Source organism: Oreochromis aureus, linkage group 2, assembly GCF_013358895.1.
Source record: "Oreochromis aureus strain Israel breed Guangdong linkage group 2, ZZ_aureus, whole genome shotgun sequence".
Taxonomy (NCBI): domain Eukaryota; kingdom Metazoa; phylum Chordata; class Actinopteri; order Cichliformes; family Cichlidae; genus Oreochromis; species Oreochromis aureus.
In genome coordinates this window covers 13,093,451-13,116,463 of record NC_052943.1, presented here as the reverse complement: position 1 = coordinate 13,116,463, position 23,013 = coordinate 13,093,451, and the positions used below count along the sequence as shown (strand labels likewise).

General features: G+C 38.7%; 1 protein-coding gene across 1 annotated transcript in view; it reads left to right on the top strand.

The window, feature by feature from the left end:
* Positions 1 to 23,013, top strand: part of LOC116321639 (short transient receptor potential channel 7) — a 57,454-nt gene that overhangs the window by 16,047 nt on the left and 18,394 nt on the right. Inside the window, exons 3-7 of the mRNA XM_031741578.2 lie at positions 66 to 248; positions 6,685 to 6,849; positions 14,197 to 14,413; positions 15,714 to 15,947; positions 18,534 to 18,798. Coding sequence (XP_031597438.2) covers positions 66 to 248; positions 6,685 to 6,849; positions 14,197 to 14,413; positions 15,714 to 15,947; positions 18,534 to 18,798 — 1,064 coding nt within the window. The remainder of the gene's footprint in view (positions 1 to 65; positions 249 to 6,684; positions 6,850 to 14,196; positions 14,414 to 15,713; positions 15,948 to 18,533; positions 18,799 to 23,013) is intronic.

Sequence of the window (23,013 nt, the reverse complement as noted above, 5' to 3'; positions counted from 1 at the left end):
TAAAATAAAATATTTCTTTCTTTCTTCCCTTCTGAAATATATTCACATCATCCACTCTCATGCAGAATGACTACCGTAAGCTGTCCATGCAGTGTAAAGACTTTGTGGTGGGTGTGTTGGACCTTTGTCGGGACACAGAGGAAGTTGAGGCGATTTTGAATGGCGACGTGGATCAGTGCCCGCCGAGTCCCTACAACCGTCCCTGCCTCAGCCGTGTCAAACTGGCTATCAAGTATGAAGTCAAGAAGGTAAGACAAAAACCGATTAGCCAGTAAAAAATTGCATTAATTTGCAACATTAAAACTTAGTGTAAAAATTATTTAAAGAATTAGTAATGTAGTATGTAATGCCTTTTTTGTGGGATTAAATTATTTTTGCAGGAACTATGAAAACATTTTCTGTAAGTAATAACTAAACAAAATGTCAACATAATACAAAAGACTGCGAGAAAAAACAAATTGTAATTGTTTGTCTCAGCAGCTTTATAGGTTTCTAAAGGTGAAAAGGCTTGTCACACAGTGTGTTTGACTTTGACACCTAATACTGGTGTTCATGTACTATGTCAACTTCTTTTTCTTTAACCTTTTCGAAAGGGCAGTACATCTGAGATATCATTGGAGTTCATTTTTGGGTCTTTACAGTTCCAAAAATCCATACCCAATCCCCAAAACACATGGGACCACACAAGAAAACATGACCAATAATCCTCTCGTCATCTCAACTTTAAGGTCCGTTGGTTGTTTGGAAGGAGACCGTTTTGTTGTATAATAACTTTGACTGCTTTGTAACTTTGACCTTTTGGACCTGTACATTTCCATTAAGGTTATTACACACACACAGGAATTCGTGTATTATCAGCCCTGCCCATGTCTTTTCGCATCGACTTGGGTATTGCAGAAGAAAATTTCAAAGCAACCTGGGACCAGAAGTAAAAAAAAATGGAATGAGACTCGCCACATACTTTTTAGGTGTTGTGTTAACATGGACACATTAATATAAGTGCAGATTTGGCAATTCGGCTAAATCGAATTTTATTTATATAGTTCCAAATCACAGCAACAGTCGCCTCAAAGCACTTTATATTTTAAGTTGCAGATTAAAGAAATAGTCAGACAACTATTGTCTGAGCAAGCACTAGGAACTACAAGTAAGCCAGCAGTCTTAGAGCGAAGTGCCCTGTTGGCGTGATATGGTATTATGAGGGGCCTGAACATTTATAACCTTGAATGAGGTGCAGGATTTTAAATTCAATTCTGGATTTAACAGGGAGCCAGTGAATAGAAGCCAATAAGGGAGAAATCTGCTTTCTCTTTCTAGTTCCTGTCGGTACTCTCAAAGCAGGAATTTGGATAAATTGAAATTCAGAGAGGTTTTAGAACAGCCGATAATAATGAATTAGAATAGTCCAGAAATAATAAATGGATGAACTAGCTTTGTACTTCTTCAGTACCACTCTAAGACAGGGTGTTTCCAATTTTAGAAATATTTGTACAAATGCAAGAAAGCAGTCCTGCATATTTGTTTAATATTGACATTTAAGAACAAATCCTGGTGAAAAGATTGATTTCAAGATTCCTCTTTCTGTTACTTGACGCCAAGAGTATCTAGTTATACACCACATTTCTAAGATTTTTAGGGCCAAGTACAATAACCTCAGTTTTGTCTGAATTTAGAAGCAGAAACTTCAGAGGTCATCAAGGTTTTCATGTCTTTAAGACATTGCTAACTAACTGGTGTGTGGCATCATATATAGATAAAGCTGGGTATCATCTGCATAGCATAAAAATGTATACTATGCCTTCTAATGATACTGCCTAAGGGACGTATGAGTAATGTAAACAGAATTAGTCCTAGCAAGGAACTAGCATTGGAAATCCATAATAAACGTTAGTTTGTGTAGTTGTGTAAAGAAGACTCCTTATTTACATGAACAAAGTGGAGTCTATTAGACCGATATGATTCAAACCAATGCAGCACACTAACTTTAATTCCTATGGCATGGATAGAAATACATTATTTATTGCAGTTTAACACGTAACCAGACTTGTTTCTAACTAAGCTAGTGTCTCTGATCTGTTTGTGCAGTATATTTCCAGTACAGTATGCTTGAGTGTTGTTGTGAATGTGGACTCACAGGACCCTTTTGTAAACAACTCACTGGCCTGTGTGTAAAAGTTAATCCCTGCTGTGCAGAGGTGCTCAGGAAAATGTCAAACCAAATCCCTTTTCCCCATTTGGCCCTGCCATTCTCTCTCACTCACACGTGTTCCTGTCTGATCCTAATGTGTCTCATGTTTTCTTTAATCAGGTAATTCCCTGGTGTAGTTGTGCATGCGTACAGGTGTATTTGTATGTGTGTGTGTGGGTGTGTGTGTCTGCAAGCACGTGTGTTTTGGGCATTAAACAGGCTGCTTTTTTTGTATCCTGTACAAGAGAGCATGACCAATACCAGGCAGCTAATTACACCAGGCAAGAGGAGAGGGAGGGAGTGATTGCCATGGAAACCAGGTGGAGCGTGACTGCATGTAGTGCATGTAGATGGACACAGGCAGATTTCATGTCACGGGTCATTGGTTTGATGGACTGATCAGTGGTAAGCTATAGTAACTGGATGGGTGGTGGTGTATGTATTACTGTTTGAGGCTTTTCACCCATATGCAAATTGTATGTGTTTGTTTCGATCGGTGGCGGAAGCAGAAAATGTCAATTGTCAGCTCAGATAAATGCTCCTCGAATGTGACGATCAAGGGTCACTGGTGAAGTGATGGATAGGCATTGATTGACTGGGTGAACCCAATAAAGTGAACAGAAATCGAGGGAGAGCATGCATGACCAAAAGTGAGGTGTTGCTGAAATCTTAGACGTGAATACAAAAAACAATACACAAACACAGCGTTTGATTGTTCCACTAGCTGACTGCTGACTGAACATTGATTGCTTGGTTGTCCACATCCTTCCTCCAGCTGGAAGAAAAACATCCATCCTCTCCTTCGTCGTAAGACCTTTGCTGGCTTTCATTTATCACTTCCTTACTTAGAATAAACTCTGTAATTAATGTGAAAATGCACCACTTCTTATTGCCTTCTTTCTTTTGCACTTTGTATATTAAATTGATTTTCCATCCCGCTTGTTGCCATTTTTCTTTTTAAATGAATTCAAGTGAAAAACCATAAATACAAATGTATTAAAGGTTGCCACTTGAGTTCATTTAGGTAGTAATATATTTAGATTTTTATGAATACAAAATACTCAAGTACTATAAATAGATATTCAGAATGGACACTAAGCTACTTGAGATACTTGGAAAAGTAAATTAGCACCAGATGCCCTTTTGCGAATACATAATATTTAATCATATCAATTTTACCCTCTTGGCATTTGTTAATTCAGTTGCATTGAAGTACCATGTATAGTATGCATACTTTTCATAATTAAAAACAGTAATTCCCCATAAAGGAAGTGCAGACCACTGCACCCGCTGAGGGGATTTTCCTGTTTGCTGTTTATGTTTCCCTGTGGGTTATAACCCAGACGTTTTTGATTAACATAATGGGACACTTGAAAAATGTTCTCCCTGATACCACCAGCATTTAGCCTTCTCTAAAACACTTTTTGGATTTGAGACATTTGATATTTATTGTGTCCTCTTTAATTTTGTAACCTGTCTCTTTACTTTGTTTTTTACTTCTTTGTCTTTCCCACCTTCTCATTGGCTGTCCAGGCTTAAATACTTCCATCTCCCTCTGTGCATATAAAGTCCTGTCTTTCCATCTATCTTTGTTAATTCAATGTGCTAACTACCACCTGTTCCTATTTCTTTGCTGTCTTGTTTTGCATTTTCTTTCATTTACCTGTCAGTTCATGTTATATCCTGTGATATACCTTCTTGTTAAATTAAACTTTGTCTGCATCCATTTTGACCTGCATTTAGATCAATTCTAGAACTTTAATAACAAATTAAAGGCTTAAAAACCATGAAAGCACAAAAGCTGGAATGCTGGGAGAATGAAATGTGTATAGCTTAACTAGAGCATTGACTGCAGCACTGAACAATTTTGCTGATACAGTTCCATCAGATTCTGTGTGGACATTAAATAAGCACTGAACTATTTGAAAGCGCATGATAACAAACTTGAATCTTGGACCTTCAAGCGATACTTAATAACACAATTTCTTTTGGATAATTTGGGATTGGATAATTCACTGGAGTTGTGAAAAGGTCAAAAATATGGCTCTGCTTTCCACAGCTGTGTCCACAGAGAGACACTGATCACAAAGATGACAAGGAGAATTTTAGATGAAGCTTGAGAGGAATACATTTTTGTCGTCCACAGTAGTCATGGCTGTTTAACATATTATCCACGTGAGATAGAAAATGACCACCCTGCACACTGCATACTGAAATCTGCCGGTTTTCATATTTTAAGGTGCTCTATTGATGTTTTAAACCAGGCGAGGAAGTCAGGACATTTATTGTGGACTGTTAGATCAATACTGTGGCTTTAAGTTGCTTTTTGAGTTGACATATTTGGTGACATTTTCAACTATGTAAGGAACTCAAACTGTTCTTCCAAGGAAAAGCAGCGACTATATTTTATGTCCACAGTAAGACGGAAGCCACACTATGGAAGAGACAGTGGGAGGCTTCAGAGCAGCTCTGAGTTCTTTGAAAATAGGTGTGAATTTCTCAGCAAAGAGGAGGGTTAGATCCTGAAGTCCCTGACAGATGTCATCTGAGAAACCTGCAAACCCTGAGGGGCCAACTCCAGGAGGACTTCTCTGTGCTCAGTGTGCAACCTGGCTTCATACAGAATCAATTTCCCCACCGTAATGGGCAGGTTTCCATTGTATGCAGCAGGACAGCCAGGTGGAATTGTCTTGTGGTTCTGCTTTGAAATTGATCTTTGTAACGTAAAACATACTGATCTGTCGTCAAGGCATTAATGTCTCTGTTGCCTTTTACTACCACTGGATTTTCAGCATTTGTCACTTTAAAGACAAAGTATATGAATAATCGAAATGTTGGGCTTGATCTCGCTGATGTCCATTCTGTAATATAACACAAACCCTGTAAGTGTTCAGCGTACTGAGATACACTCTCTGCAGGTGGTCTCTCAGAGACTAGAATAAATCTTGTGTCAAAGGTAATTTTTGGACTTTGGACTTTAATTGCCTTGTTTTATGGTTTTAAACGTTATATATGTGTTATACAGCAATTAGCCCAGCTGTAAATAGTGTATACAAATGCATGTGTCAAAAGTGCTGATTCAAATGATGTTCTCAGTTTGTTTGTTTTTTGTTTTTTTGTGGTTGATATCAGCTTACATGTTGTAAAAATCTATACACACAAACATATTTTATCCTGCCTTTGCCACAATTCAGTTTTTGTGATTATTTCTTGTCTAATTGTTGCTTATCATTCATATGTTAGTGAATGGGTTATTAGTTTGGACTCTGTCATAAAGGAAACTTCTGTCACCAAGGTGTCATATATTTTGAAAAAACAACCAAACATACCATGATTGACTTGGTGACTGAACGTTAAGCACACAGAACACATGGGCTACAGCGACTTCTTTCGACTCTCATTCAGCTTTCTATTTATCATTATATCCTTTCTTTCACTAAGATAATAAGGATTAAAAACTCTTTGAAAGACACATAATTGCCATCAATTCGTGATATTGAGGCAAAAAAAAACATTTCATGTCTTACAATGTTCCCACTTTCTTTTTTTCAAGACCCATTGCTTGAAACCATCTTTTTATTCCATCCATTAAAAATGTAACATACCAAGAACACACACTGGCACAGGAAATTCATTAAAAGCTTGAAAGACGTTCACACAGGAATGCTTTGCTGCTGCTTTCTTGGGACTTTAACAGTCTGCTTTTTCAGATATTTACAAACACTTTGTTCACTCTTAGATATCCCTTTTTCCCAATGCATCTAAATTTCCACTTTAACCAAAGTATCAGCGTTGGCCTCTTGTGTGTGCCTGGGTAGCATATTTGAAATAGCGTTTTTAGTTATACTCATCTTCTTTGTGTGCTAATAAAACAAACAAAACAAAACCCACATTTTATAAAATACATACAACACATCATTGATGTATCCTGCAGTCACTGAATGTTTAACGACTTTCAACATCCGACAACCTGTCCCAGGTGTGGTGAGTCAGGCCTTGGCTGAAATTATGTCCTGCAACTGTATACCTTTGTTATTATTACAGATGCACATTTTGGATGAGAGGATTTTCATGAGTGGGACTTATAACTAGATAACTAGAGCTACTGAGATTACAAGGGGTCTGTCACAGTAGAGTCATGTCTAAAGTTGGAGAAAAACATTCAAGGTTTGTTTCTGGTTTAAATTAAAGACGACCTGCCTTAATGTAAAACTTCTATGTCACTGTATTCAGCCTCTCAGTAACAAAAATACTGTAGTATTTTCTATGCATATTCTTCAATAAAAAAGCGTAACCATGTAAGCAGCTTTTTGTCATGTGAAGCTAGTGTGAGTTGTTCCTTAAAAGTCCTGGCATTACTAGCTGTTTGCTTTTAGCACCACTCGCCCTTTCCTGTTTGTCTTTCTCATCCTTTATCCTTGCCCTGTACCCAAACTGTCTCGTCTTCCTTCGTTCTCCACTGATTTAAGTTTCTTGTTTATTTTCTTCTGTTTCAGTTTGTTGCTCATCCGAACTGCCAGCAGCAACTGCTGACTATCTGGTATGAGAACCTGCCTGGCCTGAGGCAGCAGTCCATTGGTGTGAAGTGCTGGACAGTGCTGGGAGTAACTGTAGGCCTCCCATTCCTGGCTATTGCCTACTGGATAATGCCATGTAGCAAGGTATGAACAGATAACTACATGCGCAAACACAATTGCAAACTACAGTTAAAATAAAACACACACATATAATTTAGGGAACTTATTGCTCTATCTATGCACTATTGCTTCTCAGAAAAATATTATTTTCTATTCTTGTTCCACCTGTTATTTGCAGCCAACTAAAGTATTTCAAACTGCACTTGAAGTCTCATCATGCAGCTTATTGGCTCATTACCCACCAGGAAACACAATTCCCACTATTGTTCTTTCTTGCTCATATGACTTTACCACAAGTTGGGAAGAATGTAAAGTTTGGAACGACAGCAAAGGCCTTGATATTAACTTAGCATTAGTTCATTTCAGGACATCTCAGACTCGCTTCTCAGCTCAACATTTAGGCTCAGCTTTTATTATTCTAATCTTAGCTTCATCATCATCTACTCTCAGACTGAGCTGAACTTGAAGTGTGAATATTAACGTGTCTGTCTGCACTCTTGTTAGAGCCCTATCAGTGCATAGTAACTGCGTACTGTATGATATGCCATTTCAAATGTGCAGTACCTTTTATAAGTCAGTCCATATGGAAAACAAAAATGGAAGCAGATACTGTCACGGCGGGGATTGCCGGTTTGTTTAAGGAACGGACCCAAAAACAGACACAGGAGAAACAAACTGATACAAAAACAGAAAAACGAGGCAAGGTAAAAAAGTGGAACTAAACTAAAACATAAACTGGAAAAACTATGACTGACTCTGAAAATGATGACAAAGACGAGAGCAGGAATTAAACAGGAACATGCAAACATAAACATGAAACAAGCATAAACATGAGCATAAACATGAACCTGAGCAGTAGGGACAAACTCTGTGACCTGACGTGACTTTGACTTGACAATAAACAGATGACCCAACAAAGAACAGGAGACAGAGGACTTAAATACACAGAAGGGCAATGAGGGAAGTGGAAACACCTGGGGAGGCACAGCTGACACAGATGAACATGATGCCATAGGGGGAAGTAAAACAAAACACACTGAACATGGAAACACTAGACTCTTCAAAATAAAACAGGAAACATGGAGAGACATAGATATGACCTACAACATGGACACAACACAGACACGAAACATATGACAGACTGGACAGGAAACAAGACACATAACCAAAGAGACATAGATGAAACAAAAACTAGAATAAAACTCAACTAAATCCTAACTAATAATAACACAAGAACTTACTATCATCAACTTAACATAAGAAACTCAAAAATACAAAATAAACTTAAAATGCTGGGTCACAGACCCAGCCCGTGATAGAGTCACGTGAAAAGATACAGTCATGTTAAAAAGAACGTACCTCTTTTAATTCTAAATGTTTTTAGGTATCAAAACTTTTAAAATCATTCGGTGCCCAGCAAGTCTTAAAATCAAGGAAATTTTGGCAGTTTGTTTCATCTTGAGCATTGTTGTGTTTACACAGTGCCAAGGGGTAAAGACATCACCACTGATCGTAGAGATGCAATTGTTACTATCCATGAAGCTAAGGCCCCAAGCATGTTATAAGACATTTTAAGCTCATTCAGTATAAAAAAGGTTTTCTTAAATTGTGTATAACATTACAGACAGATTTTTTATAGTCCCGAATTATTAACTAATACCCTGTATTCTTATAATACAGGGTATCTTGAGCGATTGTGGCTCAAGAGTTGGGCGTTTGTCTTGTAATCAGAAGGTTGCCGGTTCGAGCCCCGGCTCGGACAGTCTCGGTCGTTGTGTCCTTGGGCAAGACACTTCACCTACCGCCTACTGGTGAGGGCCAGAGGGGCTGATGGCGCGATATGGCAGCCTCGCTTCTGTCAGTCTGCCCCAGGGCAGATGTGGCTACAACTGTAGCTTGCCTACACCAGTGTGTGTGAATGTGAGAGTGAATGAATAGTGGAATTGTAAAGCACTTTGAGTGTCTCAAAAAGCGCCATATAAATGCAATCCATTATTATTAATTAGCCTGAATATAAAAATACAATACAGAATCATCACAAATAAACCATAAGCACTTAATATAGGTTTTTCCAATTTCTTAAGCTGTAGTCTTCTTGATTCCACCTCATCTCTGCAGTTGTAACCTTTTTACAGCCACTGTTGCTACAGACAATAATCCACTTTTTCCCCTAAATACTAAATATGGTTCTTCTGTAAATGACACAAACCTTACAACCTTGTTAGGATGATTACAGGACTATATATGCACTAGACTCTAAAGATATGGCCAAATTAAATGTCAAACCTCACAGATTTACAGTTTCAGAACACAATATAATAACTGTTTGATTATAGGGCATGTGGGACCTTTTCTGACATTTTCTTCATTCTCATCAAGCAGATTGTAATTTCTAAAGTGACACAATATGACATCGGCCACACTCAGACACAGGAGCTGAGCAAGCGGTTATGCAAATCCTCTCATCAGGCTGAATAATCCTGCACCTCATCATCACCAAGTGGTGTGTGTGTGTGTCTGCACTCAGGTTTGAGGACCTTTGAGCAGTTCATGGTAGGCGTGACTGATGAATTAGTCATTTTGTAGACTGAGAGAGAGGGAGAGCGAGAGCGAGAGAGCACCGGATGTTAACTGTGCATGAGAAGATGGAGAACCATAACACTTAGAGGTTATCCACCAATCATGAGGCGCTAGTGGCAAAAAACACTTGTGTTATGTTAATGTGTGTGTTTCTGTGTGCATATTCACATGTGTGCATATGTGTGCATGTATGATTACATCTACTTATTAATCAATCAAATCATGACACTGCATGTGACAGTCTGACGTTTCGTGTCATGTGTGAGACAGCTGAGCAAAAGAAGCAGAGCAGAGAAGCAAATATGGGATGCACAGCTTGTAGTTGTGCTGTTACTGTTTTTGTTGCTGTGCCACGTTTATTTTTTTATGTGCACGTTGATTTAAGAGACCAGGGACATGTGTGATGTTGATAAAGCAGAATTACAGAGGGTAGAATAATAAAAGCAGCCTAATCAAAAAAATGACCGAGAGACAAAACAGATGTTTATGCATGCTTTGTGACAATGTGACCGCAGCTCATCAGAAACAAAAAGTAGAATGGATTTGATAATGAAATAGATAAAGACATTGTAAATCAGAAAAAAAATACAGTTCGACAGACAAACGCACAGAGAAAGCTTTGATGTGTTCTGGTTGATTGTGTTTAGTGTGGCCTCCTGCACCTGCAGCTAATCATCTAGTTCTTCTCTTCTCATCTCATCAATTGCTTGTCTTTTACAGCCCATAATATGCCCCATTTTACAACACTACAACACACAATTATTAAAATCCCACATCATATTACATTTCATATCAGCCTGGGGTGATAAAGACAGTGTTTTTGTTCCTGTAACAGAAGCAGTAAGTCATTGAGAGCAGGCAGAAAAAACATGGATACTGTAATTGCTTTGAAAATGCTCTTTGGGAGAAAAATAGCAGTGATATGCTTCAGAAGTGATGAAAAGCAGATGTGCGATCAGAGATAGAATGCTTCTTATTGATTGAAGAGGTTAAAATATGGTGAATGACGTGACATTTTTCAGCCTTCCGCGAGTAACCGAAAATAGATAAAAAGTCAAAAAAAGAGAAATAACAAGTAATGAAGAGGAAAATTGCCTCAGAGACTTGATGAACCAAGTTTCACATGTTAGTCAAGGATTCATTTAATTCACTAACTTTGCAGATTTATAGTGAAACGGTAGCTTATGATTCTGAAACTATGGTAAACCTTGTCCTTATTTTCACAGAGTACTGCAGGCATGACGAGGCTCTTTATTGATGGTAATTATACCGATGATGACAATCAATTTGGCAATGATACGCTGACATTTCCAAATGCTACATGTTGCGCCGATATTAAGTAATTATTTTTTCATTAATTACTTTTCTGCAGTCCATCATCTATTTAATTGGCTGAAATATATTTTTGCATGCTATCTCTGACACGGCTGCCTGCGGTTTTAAAATTTTGGACACACTTTGAGATTTTTTGTTTCCTTCCTAGCTTTTCTTGGCCTCCTTTCGTCTCATGGGAGATTCAAATCAAAGCCAGTACAAGAAAAAATCCTTATCAGTATACAAAGGACAGGTTCACAGCACATTTATGGAATGGCTGAATATCAGTAAACAATGCTGCTGTGAGTTATTATGTATTGCAAATATGTTAGAAGTGACAGAGAGAAACCATTGTGCCCCCCTTTTTTTTTCTTTTTTCTTTTTTTCTTTTTTTACAGCTAATGTAGGTCAGGGTAAAGCAAGCAACATAGCAGACTTCATTTATTTTACCTCCAAGCACTGAGCATATTCATTTAAATATTTACTTCAGTCCAATATAACATGAGGAAGTTATTTGATTAATATTGTTTGCTAGAACCATGCAGGACTGTTCAATTTAAGGCCCACTAACCAGAATGCATTGTAGTCTGCATTGCTGGAAATATCTCTTTAGTTTGAATTAAAGAGAGAGCTGCAGAGTATAGACGTGAAAATGTACACATTAGTAAAGGTCCTCTATAGGATTATATATATTAATATATATATATATATCTATATATATATATAGATATATATATATATTTGTGTATTTTAGGAAAAAATAAGATCTTTTCATGTGGGTGTGGGTTCACTTCGGGCACTCCAGCTTCCTCCCACAGTCCAAAGACATGCAGTTAGTGAGGTTAGGTTAATTAGAGATTCTGAAGTGCCCATAGGTGTGAATGTGAGTGTGAATGGTTGTCTGTCTCTCTCTGTTAGCTCTGCGACAGGCTGATGACCTGTCCAGGGTGTAACCTTGCCTCTTTTCCTTTGGTAGCTGGGATAGGCTCTAGTCTATCTAGTGACCCTGAATTGATTAGATGGGTGTAAATTTATAAATTATTCAGAGTATTTCTTTACAAGAATTTCAAAAAGTTCCAGGAAATGTCTAGAAAAAAATCAAAAGCATTGCCATTTTTGCACCTCTAAGTCATTTTCAGTGTGGATGCCACGGTGCTGTGAAAAAGGGTGTTTTACAGAAGGTGTTTGCCCCCCCCCCCCTTCCTGGTGTCTTTGTTTTTGTATATTACTGATATATAAATGTTTCAAATCCTCAAATAATGTTGATGTTGGATAAAGATAACCCAAATAAATACAAAATGTAGTTTGTAAATAATCATTTCATTTGTTAAGCAAAAAAATCTGTCCTTTTTAAATTATGAATTAACTGTGATTAACCATATTTTTTTGAAAGCTGAGTTCAATTTCACCAGTCCGTGCCTGATTACTGATTACTTAAGTGCTTTCTATCTAACATTCACACTCCAGTGAGTGCATCCGAGAGCAACTGTATTTTGCCTATGGATACTTTAACACACAGACTGGTGCAGCCAATCCTCTGATCATCTTCTGCTCTACCTCCTGAGCTACTGCGACCCCTGTCTGACAAAGTAAAACCGGAGCAAAAATCTCAAAAAGCAACACATCATGCCACGATCTAAAGAAACTCAAAACCTGATGAGAAGCAAAGTCATTGACATCTAGCAGTCTGGAAAGGGTTACAAAGCCACTTTTTAAGGCTTTGAGACTCCAGTGAATCATCATCTCCACAAATAGAGAGTTCATCTTTGACTCATCCAGGAGGTCAAAAAAGAACCCAGAACAGGACTTAAAGAACTGTTGACAGTGAGTAAAGATTATGTGGCTGTGGTCAAAAATCTTGTTTGCATTTTCAGTGTGTTTTTAGTAGACGTTACAGTAAAGCTCCACATTGACGGCATCTCCCTGAGGGATCAATTCACGGTGCAGAACCATGTGAATGTTTGGGGGGAAAAAAGCATCCTTCAGATCTCTTTCCTCATCTAAAGCACTGACCCTTCAGCTGAAAACTGCTCTCAGCTGCTTGTTTTTAGTAAGAGGTCCAGCTCTTAACACCAGCAGTGGACCTTCATGGGTAATACACATCAGTTTTAAAAAGAACTTCTAGTTTGCTGTCTGTGCAGGTTTGAGATGAAACCACAAGTGATCTTTATTGACATCTTGGGAGCTTCTGCTGCACTGGAAGCTGTCTGGGTACACCCAAAATGATTATCTTGAACAGGAAATTAGCCAAACTTAAATTGGATAATTTTTTTATGGGCAAAATTTTTGAACATTTTGATCACACTTAAGAAACATTATGTATTCTCCCAGGTAAAAAGACCTTATAATAAGAAAACGAAGATCCATCCTGGCTTTGGATGATTTTCACACCAGGCTTCTACTTATTTAATCTGCACATGCCTCCTGCTAGCAGCTGCCATTTTGTTGGAGGAGATGAGCTCTTGTCACCATCACACTAAAGAAACCCTTGGAGTTTGTAGTTGCCACACAGCAGAAGGTCTGATCTGAGATGACCATCTTATTTAACCTGAGGAGTGAAATGGATCGGCCTTATCAGCACAGATGCTGGGAGGGATGAAGGTGTCATGAGGAGGTTTAAAGGAGGTTTTGCAAGGTTAAGAATTACCAGACAACCTCTTCCCCCATGATTTAGCAGTGTGTGTGTGGCATGGGAAGAGCTACTGAATCTGATGTATTATTGTTCATGCAGAGAGTAGAGATATCCTGTGGGTAGTTAATATTGAACACAGCAGGTTCAGAGAGTAGCAAATGTTGGGATCTCAAATGCCCGTATGGGGTTAGAAGTGTGCGCGTGTCTAAGTGTGTAAGTGCATTTGTGTGACTTGGCACACTTTTGTGCAATTACAAAAATGCCCCTCTGTGTGGTGGCTTGTTAAATGCTATTTGTGCTGTACCGTCTTGCATTACTTTCTCTTGATGCAGTGCATTTTCACAGGCTCTGCTAATGGTTTGGCATCTAGTTGCTCTGGCATTATGTGTGTGTGAGAGTGATCGGTGGTTACGCAAATTCATGAATTACAACAGCTGCTGTTTGTCTGCTAAAATGGTGGTGTAGTGGTGCTTTGCAGCATTTTTTTCTCTCTCTGAGGACCAAAATCTCAGGAACTCTGCAGAAAGCATGATTCATCTCGGTAAATAAAAACAGATGTTGCGCTTGGCTGCAATTTTGTCTGTCCAAAAAGCACTCAAACATGTTTCTTTACTGTAAAAGAGAATTTGTTGGCTATTGTAATCACAGATAGATGGGGAAATTTTGCTTAATGTTTCAACACCCCACTGTTTTTGTTTTTTACAATTTGCTGTAATTTCTGATCAGTAAATGCAAGTTTAAATTGATGTTATTAATCTATATCTATATTACCATAATTGATTCTTAATATTTGTAAACACATTGGAACATACATTGCATTATGTCATGAATCTTTTCACTTCCAGCTTGGTCAGATCCTGCGAAGCCCCTTCATGAAGTTTGTGGCTCACGCTGTCTCCTTCACCATCTTCCTGGGTCTCCTGGTCGTCAATGCTTCCGACCGCTTTGAAGGAGTAAAGAACCTTCCCAACGAGACCATCACAGACCATCCTCGACAGGTGTTCAGGGTCAAAACCACCCAGTTTTCCTGGACAGAGATGTTGATCATGAAGTGGGTATTGGGTAAGTCACCCTTTCAATCAAATCATACACACACAGTGTGGCTCTGCACAGTTACAGCCAATTAAAATGCACATCAGTTGATTAGATTAGAATAGATTGTCCCTGTCAAAGCAGATTGTCCAACGTGATAAAAAATAACCTTGATGTGCCAAGTAAGCAAGGCAGAGCTAAGCGTGTTATTTTTTTAGTGCATGCAGTTTATTATGTTGTTAACCATGAATATACTGTGTCCTAGGTTTGCACATTTTTCTATGCTAATCCAAAGTTTCTTTTCAAGTTTTTTTCTACATACACCTGCACCATAAATCAGTAAACAGTCTGGAAATAGTCAGAAAACTTTTTGCCCGCCTTTGATATGAGGTATAATTCAAGTTTAATACAGTACCCTACGAGCCAAGTGAATGAAAGCCAAGGTTACAGCAACACAACAAATCATGCTCTTTTATCCTCCGAAGATCAAAAAGAAATCTTCTGGTTGGAACAGCGCAAACAGTAGCCCCGCTGAGTCCTAACGATAACCTGGAGGGAAATTGGGAGGTTGACCTGGGAGGCTGTGCAGAGGAAATATTAGAGGGAGAAATAGAATGAAAGAAAAATGGAAGGAAAGTTGGGAGTAGTTGAGGGCGACAAAAGAAAGCAGAATAAGGTGTGTGCGTGGAATACAGGAAGGCAGGCGTGAGGCATCGAAGGAGATAGAAGAGGGTGACAGACAGGCAGACAAAGACAAACTTGGTGGATAAATAGCCCACAGCAGTATCTGTCAGAGCTCGGCTGCTTCCCATCTGCTTCCGCTCATGCACACACTTATAACAATATTATGTGTGTGGTCTGTGTATGTTGGTGCACATGTGCCTCTGTTTTTATTTGTTTATATGTAATGGCATCATTTTTTCCCATCTACAGTAAATCTTTAGCAGCCGCTGCACATGTGACTGTTTATCTATATGAATCTGTGAGCGTATGTGTGTGCATTGAGTGGTGGCTTAGTTAGATGTGGTAATTGTAATTCCGGTAGCATGCTTTGAAGGCCCAGTAATTGTTAGAGAGATGATACTGATCAGGGCGCCTTCTCTCTAGGCAATTTTAACTGTGTTTTGGCTCCAAATAGAGAATGGAGTGTGTATGTGTTTGCATCCACCTGATCTGTAAGTGCCACACGTCTGAGTGGTTCATTTTTAATTACAAGCTTTGTTGTCGACATCCGTTTGTACGTGCTTCATTTATGCATCCCTATATAAGTGCCGGCAACGGCCTCCTTATTTTTGTGTTATTTTTGTCTATATGTGTCTTTTATGTTCAGGCATGATTTGGTCAGAGTGCAAGGAGATCTGGAGTGATGGACCCAGGGAGTATGTCATGCATCTTTGGAATGTTCTGGACTTTGGTATGTTATCCATCTTTGTGGCATCCTTCACGGCACGCTTCATGGCATTCCTGAAGGCATCCAAGGCCCAGCAATATGTGGACATGCATGTACCAGATGACGACCTCAGCAACGCCTCACTGCCTGATGAAGTGGCTTATTTCACTTACGGTAAGTAGTCAATAAGAAGAATCATATCAGTTAAATATAAGCTACATTTTTTTAAAGATTGCTTGATCAGACTAAGATGTCATGTTTGCAAAAAAAGGCCAATATTATATAGAGGTACTTGAATCAGTGTTTTGCTACATCAGTCACTGATAAGGAATAGCGAATTAGATGAGTGCAAAAACACCATTAATTACAAAAACCCGGACTGCTCATGATATTTGAAACTGAAAATGTATTTCTTTAGATCTGCAACCATTTTCCAATACATATTGGCTCATTTTGAATTTGATGGCATCATCAAAAGAAGATTTGACAGGGGGTAACAAAAAGGCTGAAAAGGGAAGTGGTTGTAAAAAGAAACAGCTTGAGGAGCATTTTGCATCTAATTAGGGTAACTGGCGACAGGTCAGCAACATGAGTGGGTATAAACAGAGCATCGTAGAAAGGCAGAGTTTCTCAGAAGATGAGCAGAGGTTCACCAATCTGCAAAAAAACTGCATCTACAAATTGTAGAACAATTTCAGAATAATGCTCCTCTGTGGAAAATTGTGAAGATTTCGAATATCTAATCAAAGGAGTCAGAGAGTCTAGAAAAATGGGACACGGCTGAAAATCAATATTGGAATGCCTGTGATCTTCAGCCCCTCAGGCAGCACTGCATTCAAACAAGGTGTTGTTCTGCCATGGAAATCATGACATGCACTAGCTCAATAGCCAACTACAAGACAGGTTAAAGGTCTGTCATGCAAAGAAGAAACCATATGTGAACAAATGTGCCATCTTGTTGATGTTATGAGGTTGCTTTAGTTGTGGTACCGGCAACTTGTACATCTGGAAAGGCACCATCAGTCCTAAAAGCTATATACAGGTTTTAAATCAACATATGCTGCCATCCAGATGACATTTTTTTTCAGGGAAGGCCTTACATATTTATGAGAGAGAATAATAAACTGCATATTAAAGCTATTACAACTTCATAGTAGACGAATCCAGATGCTGAACTCTGTAGTACAGACCTTTCAGACCTTTCAGGAACTGAAAAAACTTGGCACATCGTGGAACAGAAAACTGGTCTTTTCAGTTACCAGATGTTTACTTGTTAAAAGAAGAGTGGATGCTACACAGTGGTAAATATCGCCCTGTCTCGGCTTTTTTGAGCCATGTTTGCTGGCATCAAATTCAAAATGAGCTAATATTTTTTCTAAAACACTGCATTTTCTCCCTCTAAACTTTGATACGTTTTGTTTGTTCTGTTGTGAATAAAATCTGGGTTTACGAGATGCGCAAATTATTGCACTCTGTTTTTAATTACATTTTATGCATCATCACTACTCCTTCAGAACTGGGGTTTTAAATGTCATTGTTTCATCTGTCACCTGGAGATCTTCACGGTAATATACTTAACAATCCCTGCAATGCTTGATTTGCTGCTACACACATGCTACTGCAGTCAGATGACCAGAATGAGTAAAAAAAACAGAATGACAAAAAAATCAACATTATCCTTAATCCCTGAGTGATAAGCATGCATTCAGTTAAACACCAGGACAAAAACATGCCTCCACCATAGCAAACCCTGTCATAGGCTGCAGCCCACTGCACTGTGCACTTAGCAGCCCACTAATAGAACCTTCATCAGTGCTGTCATCTGGTGGTCTGACTCTGTCATGACATATCAATAAATCGATAAAGGTTTCTATTACTGCACTCTCACATATAATCCTCATAAACCTTCCCCTAAATGTCCCAATATCTGTAAAGGCATGAAAATGTTATACTAAGAAACTATGACTTTAATAAAATAGTGAAATAAAAGCTCTTTTTCTTTTATTTGACTCATCTCTCTTGTATCTTATGTTGCCACCTAGCCACATCAGTCTCCTTTGATATCTCAGTTATTTCCTTATCTCCCTCTCTCTATGTGTCCTTACTTCTCCTTGGACACACTATCCCTTTATCCCTTCCCTTTGCCGTCCACACAGCTCAGACTAATTTCTTTCCCTCCCCTTGCTCTACTCGCTCTTCTCTCCAAACTTTTAGTCTGACTTTCGTTTTTCCATTCCTCACTTAATCCATCTTCTTACTGCACCGTCTCCTTCGTCAAAATCCGTGCTTCTTAAAGCTGAGATTATTCTTCATAGAAACATCTCTTACAAACATTTGGATCGCACTACAACCAGAGGTTTACTCAGTGCGCTGTAGCCAGAAAGACTTTGAATAGCAAGCAATGTGACGATGAGTGACAAACTGCATGTGCACAGTAGAGTTTAAGGTAACACCACTTTAACCCCTTCTTATGTAACGTTTAATATGTGGTTTATAAAATGCTAATACATATTTAGCATCAGCAACAGTTTGAAACTGTTATTAGCAGATATTTAAATCTTGAATCCCTCCAAGCTGGCTTATGAATTAAAATGTGAATATAATTTCAGCACTAATTACAGAGTTTGTTTAACATATCAGATTTTATTTAGTGTAGTTAATTAGGTGAAAAAAATGGCCAAAGATCCCTTTTAATGTCTGATTTGCTAATAAAATTATAATATTACAAAGCAACCATTCTGTGGCTTATTCTCCCTCCAGCCAGAAACAAGTGGCGGCCATCAGATCCTCAGATCATCTCAGAAGGCCTGTACGCCATTGCCGTCGTTCTGAGTTTCTCTCGCATCGCCTACATACTGCCAGCCAATGAGAGCTTCGGACCCCTGCAGATTTCACTGGGGCGCACAGTCAAGGACATCTTCAAGTTTATGGTCATTTTCATCATGGTGTTTGTGGCCTTCATGATCGGCATGTTCAACCTGTACTCATATTACCTCGGAGCAAAGTACAACCCTGCCTTCACCACGTGAGTTATACCTGGCTGTCAGAGTGGAGTAGTATGTGCTGGGAGAATGTGTGTGACTATGTGTGGTCTGACCATCTCTCTCCATTTCTGAAATTTTGTCACTTTCACTTCTCCAAAACTTTTCAGAAATATGGTGCAGCATTTTAAAACACAACCCCGCACTGATCATTTTACATAAGACTGCAAAAGGGAAAAAACAAATCTGTCAAAGTATTTGATTTCGACACCATGTTTTTATTACAGCAAGATGAAACCCCAAGGACAGTATAAGACATGTCCTTTTGACTGAGGTTGTTCATTAAATCTGTGGCGTCTTATCAGAAGCAGAGATCGAACTTTAATCTACCCTCAGGCAATCAGGCTATTTGGTTAAATATAATAAGGAGAAAGTGAATTGGATACGCTGTTACTAAAATCTCAAGGCACTGGTGAACTGTGATTTGATTTCATAGCTTTAACAAAATTGTGGATATGACACTAGTCATTTCCCTATCACCATTTTGTGTTTACTGAGCGAACCACTCTGCTACCGTGACCAAAAGAAAAATGAAATGAAACTGACATGACAGTAAGAGATATCAATGCCAGATTCAATCTGAGCTCTGGGAATTGCATCAATATTGATATCATTTCAAGGCCAGTACTGTCCGGAAGAAAAATGATACGGCAACTGGTTAATTATGAGGCCAAGCATTTCGACCCACTATAAGATTTGAGCATATCAAAGCAACAAAAGCAGCAAGGAGACCCTGCTCCATATTTGTACCAGGCAATACGCAGTGGGCTCTATTAACCAGAAAGTAGACAGTGTTCTGTCTGTATCCCCATAATGTTGCATCCTTGTTCTTTACACTATATTCTTTATGCAAAGTGAAATATTTCAAGCTTTTTTTGTTTTAATTTGGATATGATTATGGCTTATAGCTTCCTGCAAATCATAAATCCAGTATCTCAGATTATTAGAGTATTTACTATGATTAATTGGAGGCGATCAGCTTGTGGCCCTGATACTGATGTCCAGGCTGCTTTGATACTGGTTTTCATCTTCTCTGTATTTGTAATTCAGCTGTTTCTCATCTTCCTCTTAATAGTGCCCGACAGATTATTTATGTGATGCGGGTCAGGTGAGATAGCAAGCAAGCATGGTAATAACATGGTCAGGAAACCATGTGGTGATAGGTTTGGCACACTGGGCAGGTGCTAAGTCCTGCTGAAAACTTTAACCTCCATCTCCATACAGCTTGAAGGATGAAATGCTCTAAAATCTCCTGGTAGCTGCATTGACTTTGGACTTAAAACACAGTGGACCAACCACCACTAGCACCAGCAGATGACATGGCATTGCAAATCATCACAGACTGTGGAAAATTCACTCTAAACTTAAAACACATTGGATTCTGTGCCTCTCTGATCACCAGACTTTAGGACCTTGATTTCTGAATGAAATGCAAAACTGACTTTCATCTGAATAGAGGACTTCACCAGCAATTCAGTTCTTTTCATCCTTAGCCGACAGACATTTCTGGCTCAGGCTCTCATTCAGGACTGGCTTGATATGAATGCAACAGTTGTTGCCCCTCTCCTGAAGATGTCTGTGTATGGTGGCTCTTGTTGCACTGACACCAGCCTCAAACCACCCGCATGAAGCTCTCCAGATTATAGGCTTTTTTTTTCAACATTAATATTCTTCGATTGGGCACTCTCTGAACAGCCAGCCTTTTTTCAGCAATTACCCTCATGTGGAGAGGTCGATAATGATCATCATCATCTGGACAGGTATCAAATCAGCAGTCATCCCAATGATTGTGATATGTGGCGTCTACTGAACAAGCCCAAGAGAAGTATATTACTTACACCATCTGAATGATTTATAAATCATCTAAAAATTTTAAAATCCTTGAATATTTCACTTTACATGTAATTCACATGTAATTATTTAGAAATGAACCTTTTTTTAAGTATGTACTGTATGTACATATCCTCTTGCACCCTCTTGCCAGCAGTCCTCATTCTGCACAAGCAAACTAACCAGGATGAACTCTGATGTTCCATAATTAAAAATCATGCAGTTGAAATTGCGCTTTTTGAATGCACTTCACTTCCTTAAGTGCTGCATTCATGGTATTATCAGGGTCATTCATTTTAAATATGGAAGTGCACCGTTTAGCTGAACAACTTGTACTAACCGCCTAGTGCCATAAACCACCCATACAATTTTTTAAATACGTTTTCACTTCACTTTTTAAGTATCAGCCACCCCTGTTAATTCACTTTCATACAAATCATTTGTTTTGCAATATAAATCTGCTTATAAAGCAACTGCATGCTTCAACAAATCAGTCTCAATCTCAGTTATTCTGCCTTTTTTTCTTCATTTTAGCTTCTCCGTGTCTCTGCTCACCCATCCTTTCCTATCAGCTGCGATCAAAGTGGCAGCGGATGTTTCACTGTCATTGTCGGATATTTGGAGGAAAGTTATCTGTCTTAGGTTGCTGACAGAATCATTCTGTTTATCATCACTCATCTGAGAAAGAAAACACTCTCTGAGGTCTCGCTCTGTCACCTATCATTACTCATTTTCTGAGAGAAAGACATCTACAGATTTAAATAGCTCACATTACAATATATCTGCTCAATCCAGTAAAGCAAATCATGTGTTACAAGTTGGTTTGTAATTTCTCTGGTATATACTGTTCTCTTATTTACTGAAAATACAGGAAAATTCTTTCATTGCTTTTTTTTTGTCTTGCTTTATTCAACCTCCTAGTTGAAAGAGAGCCTGGGATATTTGTTGAGTTTTGCTAACGAGCCCAAATCTAATTTGTAGATTTAGTGCAGCATGATTTTTGCCAGCTTGTGCTGTGATCTTATTTGCTGTTGCTGGTACAGCAGTTCATCACCGCAACACAACCACAGATGAAAAATTAGACTGCATATTGTTAGAATAACCTTAGCAGAGTATTATTACCGTTTTCGTTTTGGCCAGCTGTGCAGTGATTATAATTCAGTGTCCCTGGCAGAATCAACCATGTCAGACTGTTTGATATTCATCTGCCTGCCTGCCGTCTAATCTGCTTGTACACCTGTCAGTCCACCACCGTGCTTTTAGGTCTACATGTCCATTTGGTACAAAAGTATCAGTCTACAAAATCCAGAATGAACACTGCCAAGTGCCAAAAGCAGGTAAAATATCTGTTCAGGGAGTAAATCTCAATAGGCTACCCTCCTCCCTGCCAGATAAATGTTTTTACCCAGATTGTAATGTAATAAAAGCTACGCTAAGAGCACAGTTCTGCCTTATTTTGATGTCATTTGCTGACACTGTTTTCGTCCTCATTTTTCATTTTTTCCCTGCTCTTCGTCAGATTGGCTCTGAACCTGGCAAGATTGCATACAAAACCTGGCTTTAGCCACCATAAAACCCTCCACCGTTTTGTAAAGTCCCTTTTGAAGCTCTAAACTAAACATTTGGGTCACCGCCACTGTGTTTTTTAAACTGGACAAGATGAGCTACAGGTGATCTGACTGAGAAGTGTCATCTTATCTTAATGAAGCTCATAAAACAAGTGAAATTTAAGTTGGTTTTTTTGCTTTGTTTTTTTGACATCTTTTAATGGACAGAGAACGGCTGCTAACCACTGGAAAGAAAACTATTAAATTCACACAGTGTAGATTAGTATTCACAGCTTAAAGCAACATACCATACCATTTCATCTTTATTTATAGAGAACTTTAAAACAACCACAGGTGACACAAAGTGCTGTACACTGGAACTAAATAATAAAAATGCATAAGCTATAGATAAAACCAAATAAAAACAGTCAAATATCTCAAAGAAAAACTAAAACTAGCTGGGGTTGAAACATAAAAACAGATGATATCAAATACCAGAAGCAGTGATAGGAATTACCTGTTATTTGTTTACACCCTGTCCTCATATGTCCCTATCAGCCGTGATGTATGTGTACCCTGGGAGTAATTACCAACTTTATGGCCCACTGAGCATTTGCCTTAAATGCCTTACCTTAGATAGAATCCCTGATGATCAAAGGTGTGTGATCAGACTTCTAGTGTGCGGGCTCTGCCTCTCCATGCTGACTCACTTTACACTTCTATGCTGTGCATAAACAGTAAGCCTTCTGCTGAGCCTCAGCATAGGGTCTCATAAGGCTGTGAGTTCTGCTTGGCTGCATGCTTGGAGCCAGAGATTCAGGC